Here is an 18,122-nt window from a genome sequence, read left to right on the forward strand (position 1 = left end):
CTACATTCTACTTGCATATCACGACGCTCATTCTACCTAAAACATTTGTTCTTACCCTATCTTGTGATAGAAGACCACCTAGGTCAGATGTCCACCTAGGTCAGGTGTCCACCTAGGTCAGGTGTCCACTATATGCAGCAGGCGGCTACACGGCTAGCAGGGGGCTGTGTGGCATGGACTGGGCAGTTTTTTAGGTTAGAGGGTCTCGGGAAAACACAAGAAGGGCTTCAGTCACAAAGGGTGCAAGCCGAACACAGGAACAACGTAAATACGGGAACCATTGGTATAACAGTTGTAAATTGTCATAGCTGTGTTGGGAAAGTACCAGAGCTCCAAGCACTTATAGAAAGCACTGATGCTCAAATCGTTATAGGCATTGAAAGCTGGCTAAAGCCGGATATAAGCTTAGCCGAAATTTTTGTGAAGAACCTAACGATGTTCCGAAAGGATAGGCTAAACACAGTTGGTGGAGGCGTGTTTGTTACTGTTAGAAGTAGTTTAACGTGTCACGAAATTGAAGCAGATACTCCCTTTGAGTTTTTATGGGCAGAGGTCACTGTTGGCAACCGGACTAAAATAATAATAGGATCCTTTTACCGACCTCGCAATTCAGATGATACAGTTTCGGAAAGGTTCAAAGGAAACTTGAGTTTGGTTTCAAACACTTACCTGACTCATACGATAATACGTGTGGTTACCTCTTCTTGAAGCTATGTGTCATCATCAAAACGCTGCATAGCCAACCACTTCTTCATTGCTGGGAATAAGTGGATGTCTCTCGGTGCCACGTTGGGACTGTGAGGAAGATGAGGAAACAACTCCCACTTAAAAGATTCGAGAACTTCACGAGTGGCATTTGCCGTGTGGGCCCGGGCGTTGTCGTGAATCAGCAAGATCTTTGAGCCCAACTTTCCCCTGCGCTTGTTTTGTATTGCTCTTCTGAGGTTGTGCAGAGTTTGGCAACACCGTTGAGAGTTTATTGTAGTGCCTCTTTCCAGGAAATCCACAAAAATCACACCTTTTCTGTCCCAAAAGAGGTAACCATGTGGTTGAAGGCGCAGGCGGCCGAATTTTACGTTGAAGGAATTTCGAAGCTCGTCCATCGCTACGATAAGTGCCTTAATTTAAATGGCAACTATGTAGAAAAGTAGTATTTAAGTGTGGCTTTCATCTGTATATAATAAAAAAATTTCCAATACTTTATTTATTTTTAATTCCAAAACGTAATGTACTTTGTGGATAGCCCTCGTAGTTGGTGGTGACTTTAATTTACCCTCGTTATGTTGGCAAAAATACACGTTTAATTCCAGAGGTGTGCGTAAAATATCATCCAAAATTGTGCTAAACGCATTCTCTGAAAATTATTTCGAGCAGTTAGTTCATGAGCCCACACGAATAGTAAACGGTTGGGAAAACACACGTGACCTCTTAGCAACAAATAATCCTGAGTTAATAACGAGCATCAAAACTGATACAGGGATTAGTGAACACAGGGTTGTCGTAGTGAGATTGAATATTGTAATCCCCAAATTCTCCAAAAATAAGCAAAACATATACCTGTTCAAAAAAGTAGATAAAAATTAATTTGACGGCTTCGTGAGACAATCTCCACTCATTCCAAATTAATAATGTAAGTGTAGACCAGAAGTGGCTTGAATTCAAAGAAATAGTATCGGCAGCAATTGAAAGGTTTATACGAACTGGTACTGCGAACTGGGAACAATAAACTTGTTGTTTCATTTAAACCAAATAAATTAACAAACAACGGAGCTGATCCTCCTTGGTACACAAGACGAGTTAGAAGACTGTTGCAGAAACAATGAAACAAACATGCCAAATTTAAACAGATGCAAAAATCTCCAAGATTTGTGATCTTTTACAGAAGCTCGAAATTTAGTGTGGACTTCAATGCGAGATGCTTATAACAGTTTCCACTACGAAAATTTGTCTCGAAACCTGGCAGAAAATCCAAAGAGATTCTGTTAGTATGTGAAGTATGTTAGCGGCAAGAAACAATCAGTGCCTTCTCTACGTGATGGCAATGGAGATACTATCGAAGACAGTGCTGCCAAAGCAGAGTTACTAAACACAGCCTCTCGAAATGCCTTCACAAAAGAAGATGAAGTAAATATTCCAGAATTCAAATAGAGACCAGCTGCCAACGTCAGTAACGTAGAAGTAAATATCTTCGGTGTAGTGAACAACTTAAATCGCTTAATAAAAGCAAGTCTTCTGGTCCAGACTGTATAGCAATTAGATTCCTTTCGAAGTGTGATGATGCATTAGCTCCATATTTAATAATCATATACAACCGTTCACTCGACGAAAGATCGGTTCCCAAAGACTGGAAATTTGCACAGGTCACACCAATATTCAAGAAATGTAGTAGGAGTAGTCCACTACATTACAGACCCACGTCGTTAACATCAATATGCAGCATGATTTTGGAGCATATATTGTGTTCAAACATTATGAATTACCTCGTAGAAAACTGTATTGACACACAGTCAACATGGGTTTAGAAAACATCGTTCCTGTGAAACAGAAGTCGCTCTTTACTTACGTGAAGTGTTGAGTGCTATTGACAAGGGATTTCAGATCGATTCCGTGTTTCTGGATTTCCGGAAGGCTTTTAACACTGTACCACACAAGCGGCTTGTAGTGAAATTGCGTGCTTATGGAATATCATCTCAGTTATGTGACTGGATTTGTGATTTCCTGTCAGAGAGGTCACAGTTCGTAGTAATTGATGGAAAGTCATCGAGTAAAACAGAAGTGATTTCTGGCATTCCCCGAGGTAGTGTTATAGGCCCTTTGCTGTTCGTTATCTATATAAACGATTTGGGAGACAATATGAGTAGCCGTCTTAGGTTGTTTGTAGATCACGCTATTGTTTATCGACTAGTAAAGTCATTAGAAGATGAAACACAAATTTCAAAACGATTTAGAAAAGATATCTGAATGGTGTGAAAATTGGCAGTTGACCCTAAATAATGAAAAGTGTGTCATCCACATGAGTGCTAAAAGGAATTTGTTAAACTTCGGTTACATGATAAATCAGTCTAATCTAAAAGCTATAAGTTCAACTAAATACCTAAGTATTACAATCATGAACAACTTAAATTGGAAGGAACACACATGAAATATTGTGGGGAAGGCTAACCAAAGACTGTGTTTTATTGGCAGGACGGTTAGAAAATGTAACAGATTTACTAAGGGGACTGCCTACACTATACTTATCCGTCCTCTTATAGAATACTACTGCACAGTGTCGGATCCTTACCAGATAGGACTGACAGAGTACATCGAAAAAGTTCAAAGAAGGGCAGCACATTTTGTATTATCGGGAAATATGGGAGAGAGTGTCAAAGAAATGATACCAGATTTAGGCTGGACATCATTTAAAGAAAGGCATATTTTGTTGTGACGGAATATTCTCACGAAATTCCAATCACCAACTTTCTCCTTTGAATGTGAAAATATTTTGTTAACACCGACCTAAATAGGGAGGAATGATCACCACAATAAAATAAGGGAAATCAAAGATCGTACTGAAAGATGTAGGTGTTCGTTCTTTCCGCACGCTATTCGAGATTGGAATAATAGAGAATTGTGAAGGTGGTTAGATGAACCCTCTGCCAGGCACTTAAATGTGATTTGCAGAGTATCCATGTTTATAAATAGACATTCGAAATGTAGTGGCATTTTCTAATAAGGGAATGATCAGTTTGTACAGAATTACAGTTAATACGTAATATAGATATGGTTTTTTCATAACAACTTTCTCAATATTTCTGTTACAGCACATACATTGTGTATCCAGATGCGAGGAATACAAATAATAACACACAAAATAGACTATGTGTAGTCACACAAAAAACATTCACTTAGAATATAGATAAACAAGAATAGGATACATCACAAACGTACATGTTTGTAATGTTGTTACGTTACAACTTGGATAGCAGATTACCTTCGATGTGTCAACTCGACTAGCAATTTATGAATTTACTTTCTCTTGAATGGTTTGTTGTTCAAATTTAATGGTGGTACCAGCATGGTATTTAGTATTTTGTTACTCCCAGGTGTCTCAACTCAACCAACAATTTATGAATTTACTTTCTCTTAGATTGTTCATTGTCAAAATTTAACAATGCTACCAGCACAGTATTCAGAAAAAAGCAAAAACTGATGAACATGGTGTATTAAACCGAAAACTGTGAAGTACAGTGAAAAGTGTCGGAATCTAACATGATGGTGCGTGTTTTCCTTCTGTAGCCAATGGCAGTTTATTTTGGTCGACAAGACTTCAGGCCACATAGATACTAAGCTTGAAACGTGTTTTCAGCTACTTGATGTGGACACAGTTTGGAAACATCTTCTGAAACACGAACGTCTATCTATAGCAGTGTTGGTACAGATCAAAGGAAATGTTTCAATCCAGCTACTGCATGTCACCACTGCACGGTGAAAATGTATGCTTATATGTCGCATTGTGTGATCTGTTTTATAGAGTTGTTAGTGTTTTATTTTCTCTTGCTGTATGAAATTTTTCTGGGGAGTGGGTGGGGGGGTGGGGGGGGGGGGGTGGGGGGGGGGGGGGGAGAAGAGGTGCAGTGGACATGGCAGTAGAGTGTCAAGCTGTCATTGTTGTACCAGGCTGGCAGCTGCTTGTGGAATATATGAAGAAAGTAGTAAAAGAACAGCAATAAAACTAGATGCTCTGCAGAAAACTGCTGCTACATTTGGTAGAATACTGAGAAAGACTGCATAGAAGACAAAATAAGGTGGATTCTCCTAGCGTGCTTCCAGATGTGAAATGTATACTCATGGCTGTGAAATTCATCTCCCGTTGACAAAAAACTAAGACTAACAAGATGTCTGGTTGTAATTGCTTTCCTAACATTTCTATCTTTTTCTAAATAACGGTGGTGCCATATTTTCCAGAAAACCAGGAAGTTTCATATCAGTACACACTCCGCTGCAGAGAGAAAATTTCATTATAGAGCTCTCTTACACACTCAGTTCCCATGTGAAGCAAGCTTTTCCCACCAGTTGTTCTATGGTGTGTTTTCGCTCACCAAAGATGATGATTGTATGCAACCAAACAAATAGATTTCTTAAAACTAATGTTACCAACTTTTATACAAACTACATATATTGCCAACTATATTACCAACTACTATACAAACCATCCATAAGATAATAATGTAGTTTTAAAACCAATTACGAAATTCTTTGATAAATGCAACCTTATTCTGTTAAAGTACGGAACACTGATAGATGCTTACGGCCTTCAGGTCACAAGTCACAATAAATAAATAAAAAAATAATGAATGGCAATGAAAATTCACTAAGAAATCTCCACACCGTAAATATGATGTACAAAAGATAAATGGCAATGAACAATTTACAAAAGAAATGCAAAATTTAAAACTACAAAATTGGCAACAACTGCAAGCAGGACTTTTAAATGCAGCTGAAACTGTAGCACCGCAAACAAGAACACGTAAACACCCATGGTGGACAGATGAGTGTGACCAACTGATAAATCTCAGACAACAGGTGTGGCAAAATTGGTTGTGCAACAAAAATCAAAAGACCCTGGAAGATCTCAAAGATACCAGGAAAACAGTCACAAAAGCAATACGTACAGTCCATAAACAACACGAAGACAAAAGATTGCAAGACATAGAAAATGATTTCAAGAAAAACAATTCCCGAAATTTCTACAGAGTATTCAAACAAAAATTAACAAAGTACTCTCCTCCATCACTCCAGTTCAAAAATGACCATGGGGAAATTGCTCATACCAACACCGAAAACTGTGAAATTCTTGCAAAATACTTTTCTAAATTACTGAATTGTGAAAAGCCTGCAGAAAAATTTGAGTTCCATCATACACAACGAAACCCAGACTCAAAGCCACCAAGTTTACAAGAGATTAAAGAGATAATTCAGTCACTGAAAAATAACAAAGCATCAGGAGACCAAATCATCGCAGAATTATGGAAAAATGCAGGAGAAAATCTTATTGCAAAACTCAAAGAAATTACACATGAAATCTGGAAAACTGAAAAAATCCCCACAGATTGGAAGACTGCAATCATACATCCTCTGTACAAAAAAGGAAGTAAAACAGACCCCAACAACTATCGTGGAATCTCTTTATTGTCAATAACATACAAAATTCTGTCTAAAACCCTACTAAACCGCACAGAACCTCAGCTGGATTCAAAACTAGGCGAATACCAAGGTGGGTTCAGAAAAGGTCGATCTTGCGTAGAACAAATCCTTAAGTTGAAAAACTCAATGAAATATTTACATAGTACTTCAAACAAAAGTTATGTCATCACGTTTGTCGACTTTAAAAAAGCATATGACAGTATAGACCGAGAATCCCTTTTTGAAGTATTAGCAGAATTTGGACTAGATCAAAAGACAACAAACATCATAAAAGAAACACTCACGGAGACCAAATCCAAAGTAAAATTTATGGGAGAATTGAGCACAGAATTTGAAATAGACATAGGAGTACAACAAGGGGATGTACTGTCCCCAGTGCTCTTCAATTGTACTCTTGAAAAAGTTGTTAGAGAATGGAAAAATGCAGGTGCACCAGCACACAGACTGGGACCAAGACATAAGGGCATAGAATTAGACTGTTAGCATTTGCTGATGACATGGCACTGATCGCACAAGACATTACCGATGCACAGAAACCGCTAGAATTATTACAAGAACAGGCAGCTAAAATAGGATTACAAATTTCATTTGAAAAAACAAAATTTATGACTGACGTCAAAGATGCACCTTCTGATCTCAAAAATGGTAATAACTACATCTCTCGAGTAAAAGAATTTAAATATTTAGGTGAATGGATTGCAGAAAATTGTAATGAAAAGAAATCTGACAGATCAAGAGTCAAGAAAATGGAGACGGCGTTTCAGTTAACAAAAAACATTTACAACAAAAAGAGTCTCTCGTGGAACTGCAAAATACTACACTATACAACAGTAATTAGACCCGAAGCTCTCTACGCACCTGAGACAGTAAACCTTCAACACAGAACACTAAAAGAGGAATTAGAAGTGAAAGAACGTAAGATAATGAGGAAAATCCTAGGACCAAGAACTAAAGATGGGGTACATTATCCAAAACCCAATGCGGAAATATATAAAAATATCTCCAAAATAACAGACACAATGCGCATGAGAAGAATCCAATTCATGGGGCACTTAGAAAGAATGGACTCAAACAGGTTAACGCACAAAATCCATACATTTTTAAAGAACAAAACTAAAAGACCGAACTGGTACAAACAGACAGAAAAAGACCTGAGAGAATTAGGGTCTCCAAATCTACATGATAGAAATGAAATCAGAAAAATCACAAACACGCGGGGTTTTGAGGAAGAAGAGAGAAAAACTAACCGACATACATGGTCTACGCAACGAAAGCTAGCCCATTCGTTGTTCATGAAGGAATACTGGGCGAAAAGGAAGGCCAACAAATGTTGATTACGCATGGTCCTAAGTGATCCATCCGCGAAGAAGAAGAAGAAGAAGAATGACAATGATGTTGTGTATTGTGTTTGCATGAACCTTCAAGTATTAATAATGCAGCAACACATATTACACTTTCCTCGTCTCTAGACATGACCTGGCAGACAATACAAAAACAATGCCTGGTACCCATGGCTGTTCCCTTTAATTGTTGGTATGTCTGGCCTTCAAAAGTGAAGAAGTTGTATGTCAGGATGAAGCTGGGTAAGGTAATGAGGAAAGAGGTTTTAGGTAGGGTGGCAGGTGATCGGCGTGAAAGGAAGTGCTCCATCGCAGCGAGGCCCTGGACATGCGGAATATTTGTGTATAAGGAAGTGGCATCAATGGTTACAGGGATGGTTTCTGGGGGTAATAGGATTCCAGGCGTTCGAGAAAGTGGTTGGTGTCTTTGGTAAAGGATGGGAGACTGCATGTAATGGGTTGAAGGTGTTGATCTACGTAGGCAGAGATACGTTCTGTGGGGGCTTGGTAACCAGCTACAATGGGGGGTTACCAGGATGGCCCCCTCGTATGCCAACCTATTCATGGGTCGCTTACAGGAAGACTTCTTGGTTACCCAGGCCTGCCAACCCAAAGTTTGGTACAGATTTATTGATGACATCTTCATGATCTGGACTCACAGTGAAGAAGAACTCCAGAATTTCCTCTCCAACCTCAACTCCTTTGGTTCTATCAGATTCACCTGGTCCTACACCAAATCCCATGCCACTTTCCTTGACGTTGACCTCCATCTGTCCAATGGCCAGCTTCACATGTCCGTCCACATCAAACCCACCAACATCAAACGGTCCCTTCCCTACAGCCTAGGTCTTCATGGCAAACAAATCTGCTCCAGTCCGGAATCCCTGAACCATTACACCAACAACCTGAAAACAGCTTTCACATCCCGCAACTACCCTCCCGACCTGGTACAGAAGCAAATAACCAGAGCCACTTCTTCATCCCCTCAAACCCAGAACCTCCCACAGAAGAACCACAAAAGTGCCCCACTGTGATAGGATACTTTCCGGGACTGGATCAGACTCTGAATGTGGCTCTCCAGCAGGGACACGACTTCCTCAAATCCTGCCCTGACATGAGATCCATCCTTCATGAAATCCTCCCCACTCCACCAAGAGTGTCTTTCCGCCGTCCACCTGACCTTCGTAACCTCTTAGTTCATCCCTATGAAATCCCCAAACCACCTTCCTTACCCTCTGGCTCCTACCCTTGTAACCGCCCCCGGTGTAAAACCTGTCCAATGCACCCTCCCACCACCACCTACTCCAGTCCTGTAACCCGGAAGGTGTACACGATCAAAGGCAGAGCCACGTGTGAAAGCACCCACGTGATTTACCAACTGACCTGCCTACACTGTGAAGCTTTCTATGTGGGAATGACCAGCAACAAACTGTCCATTCGCATGAATGGACACAGGCAGACATTGTTTGTTGGTAATGATGATCACCCTGTGGCTAAACATGCCTTGTTGCACGGCCAGCACATCTTGGCACAGTGTTACACCGTCCGGGTTATCTGGATACTTCCCACTAACACCAACCTGTCAGAACTCCGGAGATGGGAACTTGCCCTTCAGTATATCCTCTCTTGTCGTTATCCGCCAGGCCTCAACCTCCGCTAATTTCAAGGTTCCGCCGCTCATACCTCACCTGTCTTTCAACAACATCTTTGCCTCTTCACTTCCGCCTCGACTGACATCTCTGCCCAAACTCTTTGCCTTTACAAATGTCTGCTTGTGTCTGTGTATGTGCGGATGGATATGTGTGTGTGTGTGTGTGTGCGCGCGAGTGTATACCTGTCCTTTTTTCCCCCTAAGGTAAGTCTTTCCAGTCCCGGGATTAGAATGACTCCGTACCCTCTCCCTTAAAACCCACATCCTTTCGTCTTTCTCTCTCCTTCCCTCTTTCCTGATGAAGCGACCATTGGTTGCGAAAGCTAGAATTTTGTATGTATGTGTTTGTTTGTGTTTCTATCGACCTGCCAGCGCTTTCGTATGGTAAGTCACATCATCTTTGTTTTTATATATATAATAAAAAAGGTTTTACTTACACGAGCTTTCAGAGCCAGTGGCTCCTTCTGTCAGCAGAAGAGTTGAAGGGGAAGGAATATGGGTGAAGGAAAAGGATCTGGAGAGGTTTAGGAAAGTGGGTAGAGTTGGAAAAGCCGCCCACAGTACCCCAGATAAGAGGAGACTTTATTGGATGGGATGAGAAGGAAAGACTGATTGTTGGGGACTGCACCAGACAAGAATTGAAAATCTGGGATCCTAAAGGTGGAAGACAGGATAATATGCAAGACGGAGATTACTGCTAAAAAATCGTGCACGAGTTAAGAATGAAAAGGTAAGTGCATTGTATGTAACAGAGTTGGGAGGGGAATGGTGAAAAATAGACAGGTCAGAAAATGAAAGGTGTTGAAATCTAAAATGGAGTGAAGAAAGGAGTAGTTACTGTGAAGAAATACTGAGATGGAAAAAATTAACATAAATGAAAGATGGATGGCGGGAACCAAAGATGTGTTGTAGTGCTGCAGCAGGGACAGTCACAAGGGTAGGAGCCACAGGTAGGGAGATGGGTACAGAAGGAGCATTGGGTCTGTCAAGGATATTGTGGAGACGGGGAGGGCAATGGAAAGCTGTTCTAGGTGTGGTGGGCAAAATCTCAGACAGAATGGATCTCATTTCAGGGAGTGATTGTAGGAAGTCATAGTCTTGTTGAAGTAGCTAGTTAATACATTCAAGACCAGGATAATACTGTGTGACAATTGGTGTGCTCCGAAGTCGGTTTTGGAGGAATCAGCAGTATCTGTATTGGATGTGATGGCCAAGGAAATCTGTTTTCAAACTATGCTGGTGGGGCAATTGTGTCCAGTTAAGACGGAGGTGAGAATGGTGATATATTGCTGTAAAGAGTCTGCGTCTGAACGAATATGTTTGCCTTGAATGCCAAGGCTGTATGGGCGGCAACATTTGACATGGAAAGGGTGCCAACTGTCAGAATGTAAGTACTGTTGTTTGTTAGTAGGTTTAATGTGGACAGAAGTGTGTAGGTGACCTTCGTTGAGGATGAGATCGACATCAAGGAAAGTGGCATGGGATTTGAAATAGGACCATGTGAAATTTAATTGGGAGAAGGTATTTAGAGATTCCAGAAATTTAAACAGGACAGCCTCACCATAAGTCCATAAGGCAAAGAGGCCATCAATGTATCTAAACCAAACCAGGGACTGAAGGCTTTCAGATCCCAGTAAAGCCTACTTCAAGCAACCCACGAGAAGGTTAGCATAAGAAGGAGCCACCTGTTTACCACGGCTGTACCCCCTGATCTGTTTGTATGTCTGCACATCAGAGGTGAAGTAGTTGTTGGTAAGTATAAAGTTGGTTAAAGTGAGCAGGAAGGATGTCATAGGTTTGGAATCAGATTGGCGCTGACTGAGGAAACGTTAAGCTGCAGACAGACCATTTATGTGGAGGCTGTTGGTAAAGAGGGATGTGGCATCAGTGGTGACAAGCAACTGTTCAAGGCAGGGTTCTATGTCAGGTTCACTGTTGGAAAGTTTTGGGATTGGGTTGCAAAGATTTATTTCCAGTTCACATTATGTGTGAAGGAAAGAAGGACCTTCACCAAAATGCGGGTTTAGGGCTGAAAGTGAGAGACCCTGTGATAATATAGATAATTCAGGAGGGGAGAGTGTGTTAGACTAGAGGTTGGGAACACTGTATTGTTGTGACTGGTTCTTGTGCTCATGAGTTGTTATTGGTCTGGTGGGCAGTAGTGAAGGCTGTGGGATGTTGAGGAGGTTGGTCAAGTTCGGTTTGTACTAGAGGAGTGATGGTTGATGGTGTGGTTGTTTAAGGGAGCTGCAGAGGGACAGGAAGGGAAACACCACTGTTGAGGTAGTTTAGAAGGTGGGATAGCTTTTTGAGGCAAAGTCCAGCATGTTGTTACAGTTTGAAGTTGACTTAGGAGATACCATCCAAGGCAACATGAGGGGCAGATAACTGCAGGATTTTGTAGGAGGAGAGAAATAGGGTGGAGGGGAAATTGGCATATTAGGCGTACAGGTCACAGTAAGTGCAAGAGGTGGCTATATTTGAAACTGTAAAAAAGCCTGATGTAGAATAAGATTACATCCAGAAACAGGGACTCTGTGTCAGGCCCTGGGAAGTAACTCCAATGGATGAGCTGGTTTCAAGATACAGAATGTGGGACCATAGTTTTGATAGTGCAAAAGCATGTTTTCTCAACGAATGGATGTAATACATGATGGCATACATATGGCAAGAGAGGACAGTTCGGAGTTTCACAAATGGTGGGAGTGGCAAAAAAGTGAAGCAGAGTGTGGAAAAGGATAGGAAAATGGAAGAATAGCAAGGAAAAAATCCAGAAAAATCAGATAAATTTGTACGAACTCGAATTTCTCACCAGCAAAATGGGCTATATGATATGAAGAAAGAAAAAGTCGATAAGAAAAGTTGTCAAAAGAGAGAACATTTTAAAAACTGTGCAATCAAAAGAGAAAGTCATGGGAGAAAATGTAAACTACTTTGCTTGACAAATAAAGTAATCTAGGAGATAGAAGTAAAAGTTGATCAGAGTAGTTTGGCACAAATCAAACACACAAATGTGAAAGAATTACCTATAAACAAGGTAAGTGGAGGGCAGAAAAGAAAATAGCTGTCAAATTTGCAAATAAATCGGCAAAAGATGATCGTGAGAAGGCCCTGCAGTGTAGTGAATCCTAAACAAATTATTGTAGGCAACTTCGTAAAAACGTGTCTACGAGCACAGGTATTAGTACTCCTAACCCTGTGACCTTCCCCGCTGCGAGACTTTGCCTATGCACCCCACTACCACCACCTTTACCAGCCCTGTAACTGGTAAAACATGTACTATTAAAGGGAGAGCCACCTGTGAAATGACACGCATCATATACCAGTGTTAATGTGAACACTGGTCGGCCTCTTATATTGGTGTGACTAGCACCATGTTATCAGTAAGGGGGAACGGACATATGTATACTGGCAACACACAACATCCTCTTGCACAGCATGCTCTACAACATGGCAGTCTTTACCTCAGTGCCTGTTTCACTACACACACCATCTGGATTCTTTCCCCAGACACCAGTTTCTCACAACTCTGCAGGTGGGAACTACATGTCCTTGGTTCTCGCCACCTACCTTACCTTCATTTACATTAATTTCTTCTGTCTCAGTATTTCTTCACAATAACTACTCCATTCTTCACTCCGTTTTACTTTTCTACGTCTTTCATTTTCGGACCTGTCTATTTTTCGCCATGCCCATCCCACCTCTGTTGCATACAATGCACTTAGCTTTTCACTCTTATTAACTTGTGCATAATGTTTTAGCAGTAGTGTCTGTCTTGCATATTATGCTGTGTCCCACCTTTAAGCTCTCAGGTTTTCAAATCTTGTCTGGTGCAGTCTCCAACTATCGGTTTCTCCTTCTCATACTAACTGGTAAGACTTCCCTGACCTGGGGTTCTGGGTGACTTTTCCGAACTCTACCCCTTTCATTAACCTATCGAGATCCTTTCCCTTTCTGTTGGAAGAAGGAGCCACTGGCTCCAAAAGCTTGTGGAAGTAAAACTTTTTTTTTTTCAAGTGCGTGTTCTCCTGCCACTGCTTGATGAGTAGATTTTTTATTTAGCCACTTACATTATACTGTCACAAATTGATTATTTTCGTTGTTAAACTCAATGAAAAGTTAAGGCAGAACTAGAAAATATTTTTAATAATCATTTTGAAGTGTTGTGGAGAAAATAGGACCAAGCTGATCATTAGAAATGTCAAGGTTGTGTATGAAAGAGGCGATACCTATCAATTTGATAAAACTGAAATTCAACCCACCTTTCCTACTGAAATTAGGAAAATAATAAATTCACTCAAAAGGTAAAGCTTGTATGGAATTGATATCATTTCCAAGACAGTACTAAAAGATTGTTCCCAACCCGGTACATAGGATTCTCAGCCACTCGTGTAGTAGCTCACTGAAGCAGGGCATTTTTCCAGGTAGACTGGAATATGCTATTGTTAAACCATTGCATAGAAAAGGGGATAGGTCTGATGCTAACAATTACTGCCCAATCTCACTTCTGACAGCTTTATCCAACATTCTTGAAAGAGTGATGTATTCAAAAGTAGGTTCTTATATTTGTAAAAATGAAGTACTTACAGAATATCAGTTTGGTTTTCAGACTGGCTTTACAACAGAAAATGGTATATGTGCTTTCGCTGATCAACTATTAAATGCTCTGAATAAAAGAACATCACTCATTGGGATTTTTAGTGACCTCCCAAAGGATTTTGCTGTGTGAATCATGAAATTATTCTAGATAAGCTTAAGTATTGTGCTATGAGAGGACAGTGCACAAATGGTTTAATTCATATTTAACTGGAAGAATGCAGAAGGTTGAAATTAACGGTACAGATAGGCTGCAGAAATCAGCAGAGTCCTCTAACTGGGGAGGTATCAAGAATGGTGTCCCACAGTGTTCAGACTTGGGTGCCTTACTGTTCTTAATATATGTTAATGACTTGTCACTCTTATGTTCACGAGGATGCAAAGCTACTGCTATTTGCTGGTAATACAAGTATAGTAATCAAACCCAACAAACAAAAATTAGCTGAAGAAATTGTAAATAATGTCTTTCAGAAAATCATTAAGTGGTTGTTCTTTGCAAATGGACTCTCACTAAAATTTGAAAAAATGCAGTATATACCGTTGTGTACAGTAAATGGCATAACGCCTTGATAACTATAGACTTTGAACAGAAGTCTGTTGCCAAGACAAAATATTCAAAATTTCTGGGTGATGTGAAATTGAATTGGAAGAATCACATTGATGATCTGCTGAAACATATAATTTTGGTGATAAATGTATCAGTAAATTAGCCTACTATGCCTGTTTTCATTCACTGCTTTCATATGGCATCATATTTTGGGGTAGTTCATCATTAAAAGAAAAAATAACCATTGCACAAATGCATGTAAGCAGAATAATAGCTGGAGTCCACCCAAGATCACCTTGCAGGGATCTATTTAAGGAACTTGGGATATTCACAGTGCCTTCACAATACATATATTCACTTATGAAATTTGTTATTAATAACCCATCCCAATTCAAATTTACCAAATAGCATTAAAAGTCTGACAGATAGCCAATCAACATGTAAAAACCAATTAAAACAATTTCTGAATAACAACTCCTCCATCTCAATAGATGAGTTTTTAGATAAGAAGTGTGACCAAGGTGCGGATTTCTATCGTCAATGAAGTGAATGATTGATACAAAATTCCAACCATTATTTACAGAAACTTGGTACCCGTGTTGAAAAATAATGCCATGGATCTGTGTGTCATTTTGGAGTGTAGTGCAGCATTAAATAAAAATTGGTCTACTTTAATGATACATAACTTACTTTTAGAAGTCCTTGTATGTTCCTCCAGCAGTAATGAAAATAAAATAAGGTTCATCATATCCACTGAATGATCTAAAGTTATGTATTTAACAACATTCCTTTCTTTTTTGCCTCAGATTTTTAATTTTAAGTTCAGACACACCTTTGTGTGTGTTGTAATCCTTACTATAAAGTCTAGTATCAACAGTGCACTAACTATTTTCTGCAAATCCGCAGGATTAGCAGATCTCCACCCATCTGCAATTAGAGGATCAGACAATTTGCTGAATGAGAGAGGGAAAGTGACACCTGGTAAGTTGTATACTTATATTGTATACTTAAAGTTACCTGGTGAACTGTAATAGTTACAGTACAAGTAGACAAGGCTCAATACATTTCGTACCTTTAAATTTTGCTATCATCTTGCAATATCTAATCTAAAATCTAATGGTTGTAGGGTTGCTTTACCTATACAATGTAAAATTGCCTTCATAGAATACAAACAGATTCCTGCAAACCAGGAAAACAGTTGCTCATTCAGTTCTGTACCACATTTTATGTGAGACTTCATTGTGGTGACTACCTTACCACATTTTGTGTCGTCAAGTAATGCACTTGTAAGTGAAGATAAGGCTATTCAGCAGCTGTTTGAGATACTGAATGATTCAATAAAGGCAGACATTTTAGATACTGTTTCGTGGATGAAATATGTTTAAACTATGGTTTTCATGATTAATTTGGAGCTGATATGACAAAGGTAGAGTAAGGCATACTACCACCAATTGGACATAGTTAAACTGTAGTTCATTTACTGAGTCTCCTTTGATTTGTATTTGTGGAAGATGCATTACAGAAAGATAACTATAACAAGGAAGCCTATGAAGATAATTCTAAGTACATAGGGATTTCAAAAAGTCAGTTACACGTGTCATCCTATGCTAAGACCATTGTGGGGCAGGGGGGGGGGGGTGCATTGTCAGAAGAGAGTACATATTACAGGTTTCCTGCAGGCACAGCTCTGCAGTTGTGTGGATAACAGGTACATCACTGTGTGGGAATGAAATAGCGTGAAAACTGGAAACATAATCCAAAGTTTAAATACCTATGACAGTAAAATTCTTGTTGATGAAATATCTAAATTGCACACAGATTCACTGTGAAAGTTGGGCGATATATGGACCAAATACAGCAGTCTCTCCGGCCGTAATGAAATTGTGCCGACAATTGACAAAGGCTGCGCAGATGAGAGTGATGATAATTGAGATGTCCAGATGTTGCACCTTGCAATTTCCATCTTGTTGGCAAGCTAAAAGAAAACCTGGGTGGTTTTTCCAATGAGGAGAGCATTCACACAACAGTTCACAAATGGTTCTGTGACCAAGGTGTGGATTTCTATTGTCAAGGAATTGAATGATTGATACAAAATTCCGACCATTGTTTACAGGAACTTGGTGACTGTATTGAGAAATAATGTCATGGTTCTGTGTTTCACTTTGGAGTGTAGTGCAGCATTCAATAAAAATTGGTGTATTATAATAATGTATAACTTACTTTTTGAAGTCCTTCTATGTTCCTCCAACAGTAATGAAAGTAAAATAAGGCTCATCATTTAAAATTACATCTTAACAACATGACTTTCTTTTTTGTCTCAGATTTTCAATTTAGGTTCAGACACATGTTTGTTTGTGTTCTAATCCTTCCTGTATAGTCTGGTATCAACAGTGTTCTAAATATTTTTTTACAAATCCACAGGATCAGCAGATCTCCGCCCATCTGCAATTAGAGGATCAGGCAGTTTGCTGAAAGAGAGAGGGAAAGTGACAGCTGGTAAGTTGTATACTTCAAGTTACCTGATGAACTGTATACAGTGCAAGTACACAAGGCTCAAATACACCTTGCACCTTTAAATTTTGCTATCATCTTGCAATATCTAGATCAAAAATGTTATGAGTGTAGGGTTGTTTTCCCTTTACAATGTAAAATTTCCATCGTAGAATAAAAACAAATTCCTACAAACCAGGTTAACAGTTGCTCATTCTGTTCTGTACTATATCGTATGTGAGAGTTCATTGTGGTGACTATGTTACCACATTTTGTGTCATTAGGTAATGCACAGATCTCCTTATAGTGATCACTCCGAAGTGTTGAATAAAGTAAAACCACAGATTATCCCATTTCTTCACTGGACTAATCAACAGTTCTTTAAGACAGTTAATGATTCAATGATGACAGACATTGTAGGTACCTTTGACAGTTTGTGTTGTCCTTCAGTGTTTTTGTGCCTGATATCACCACCAGACACTTGGACACGTTATATTTGGAGACTTGAATGTTTCACATAAATAATAATTCAGAAAATAATCCCCTTGACATAACATGAAATCGGTGGTTGTTACAGAATGTTGCGAATCTTGACATTTCCCCCAGTTTTGTGTAACAATGTAAATCTGGGGACATTCATTTACTGGTATTGGTAGCTGATATTGTGTAATGATGTAACTGGTCTCAGTTTATTTTTTGTTAGTTTTTTATGAATTACCTCAAGGATGTGGTTTTGCGTATCATTTTTAAAATAACCATCAACTTTCTGCATAAAGAACTCATGTCCTAGATGTGACTTCAAATGAAGATAACCTTTCTCCAATTTTTTGGTTCATTTTCATAGCAAATTGTACCAAAACTTCTACTTTCATGTAGAAATCGTTAATATTAGAACTGCTGATGGACCATTTTTGTCCCACTAAATAAATTAAGCACTGCCAATTACCATACATTGTAGATAGCCTTATTTGTGTCTGCTGCTACAATGTGGATATGAAACTGTAAGTGCAGCATGTAAATGTTCTTCAGGAGAATTCTGATTGTCCTCCATACATGTAAAGTTGTTATCAGTGATTTTCTCTTCTGTGGTTGGATTTCGTTTATTCATGAACTTACTCTCAAACACATTCAAAAATGCACAGAAACAGAGGCATGTAATATGTTGAGAAATGATGAGTGGTCATTACCACTAGAAGAGTTGATGCAGTCCTTATCTTGCATGTGCCACTGAATCCAAAGGAATAGAATTGGAACTGGCTGATCAGAGCATCAGGTAATATTATTTTACAAATCTGTAATGTCACGTAATCAC

General features: G+C 39.4%; 2 protein-coding genes and 1 long non-coding RNA gene across 4 annotated transcripts in view; 2 read left to right on the plus strand and 1 right to left on the minus strand.

Moving 5' to 3' along the window:
- LOC126471137 (delta(14)-sterol reductase LBR-like) overlaps nucleotides 1–18,122 on the plus strand; it is an 887,948-nt gene that overhangs the window by 780,610 nt on the left and 89,216 nt on the right. Inside the window, exons 18-19 of the mRNA XM_050099227.1 lie at nucleotides 15,227–15,301; nucleotides 16,742–16,816. Of these exons, the coding sequence (XP_049955184.1) occupies nucleotides 15,227–15,301; nucleotides 16,742–16,816 (150 nt within the window). The remainder of the gene's footprint in view (nucleotides 1–15,226; nucleotides 15,302–16,741; nucleotides 16,817–18,122) is intronic.
- The window catches only part of LOC126471143 (uncharacterized), a 611,803-nt gene that overhangs the window by 493,886 nt on the left and 99,795 nt on the right, over nucleotides 1–18,122 (minus strand). The gene's annotated exons all lie outside the window — the stretch shown is intronic.
- LOC126471138 (delta(14)-sterol reductase LBR-like) overlaps nucleotides 1–18,122 on the plus strand; it is a 765,587-nt gene that overhangs the window by 177,196 nt on the left and 570,269 nt on the right. The window lies entirely within an intron of this gene.

The sequence above is a fragment of the Schistocerca serialis genome, chromosome 3 (assembly GCF_023864345.2).
Source record: "Schistocerca serialis cubense isolate TAMUIC-IGC-003099 chromosome 3, iqSchSeri2.2, whole genome shotgun sequence".
NCBI classification, from domain to species: Eukaryota; Metazoa; Arthropoda; class Insecta; order Orthoptera; family Acrididae; genus Schistocerca; species Schistocerca serialis.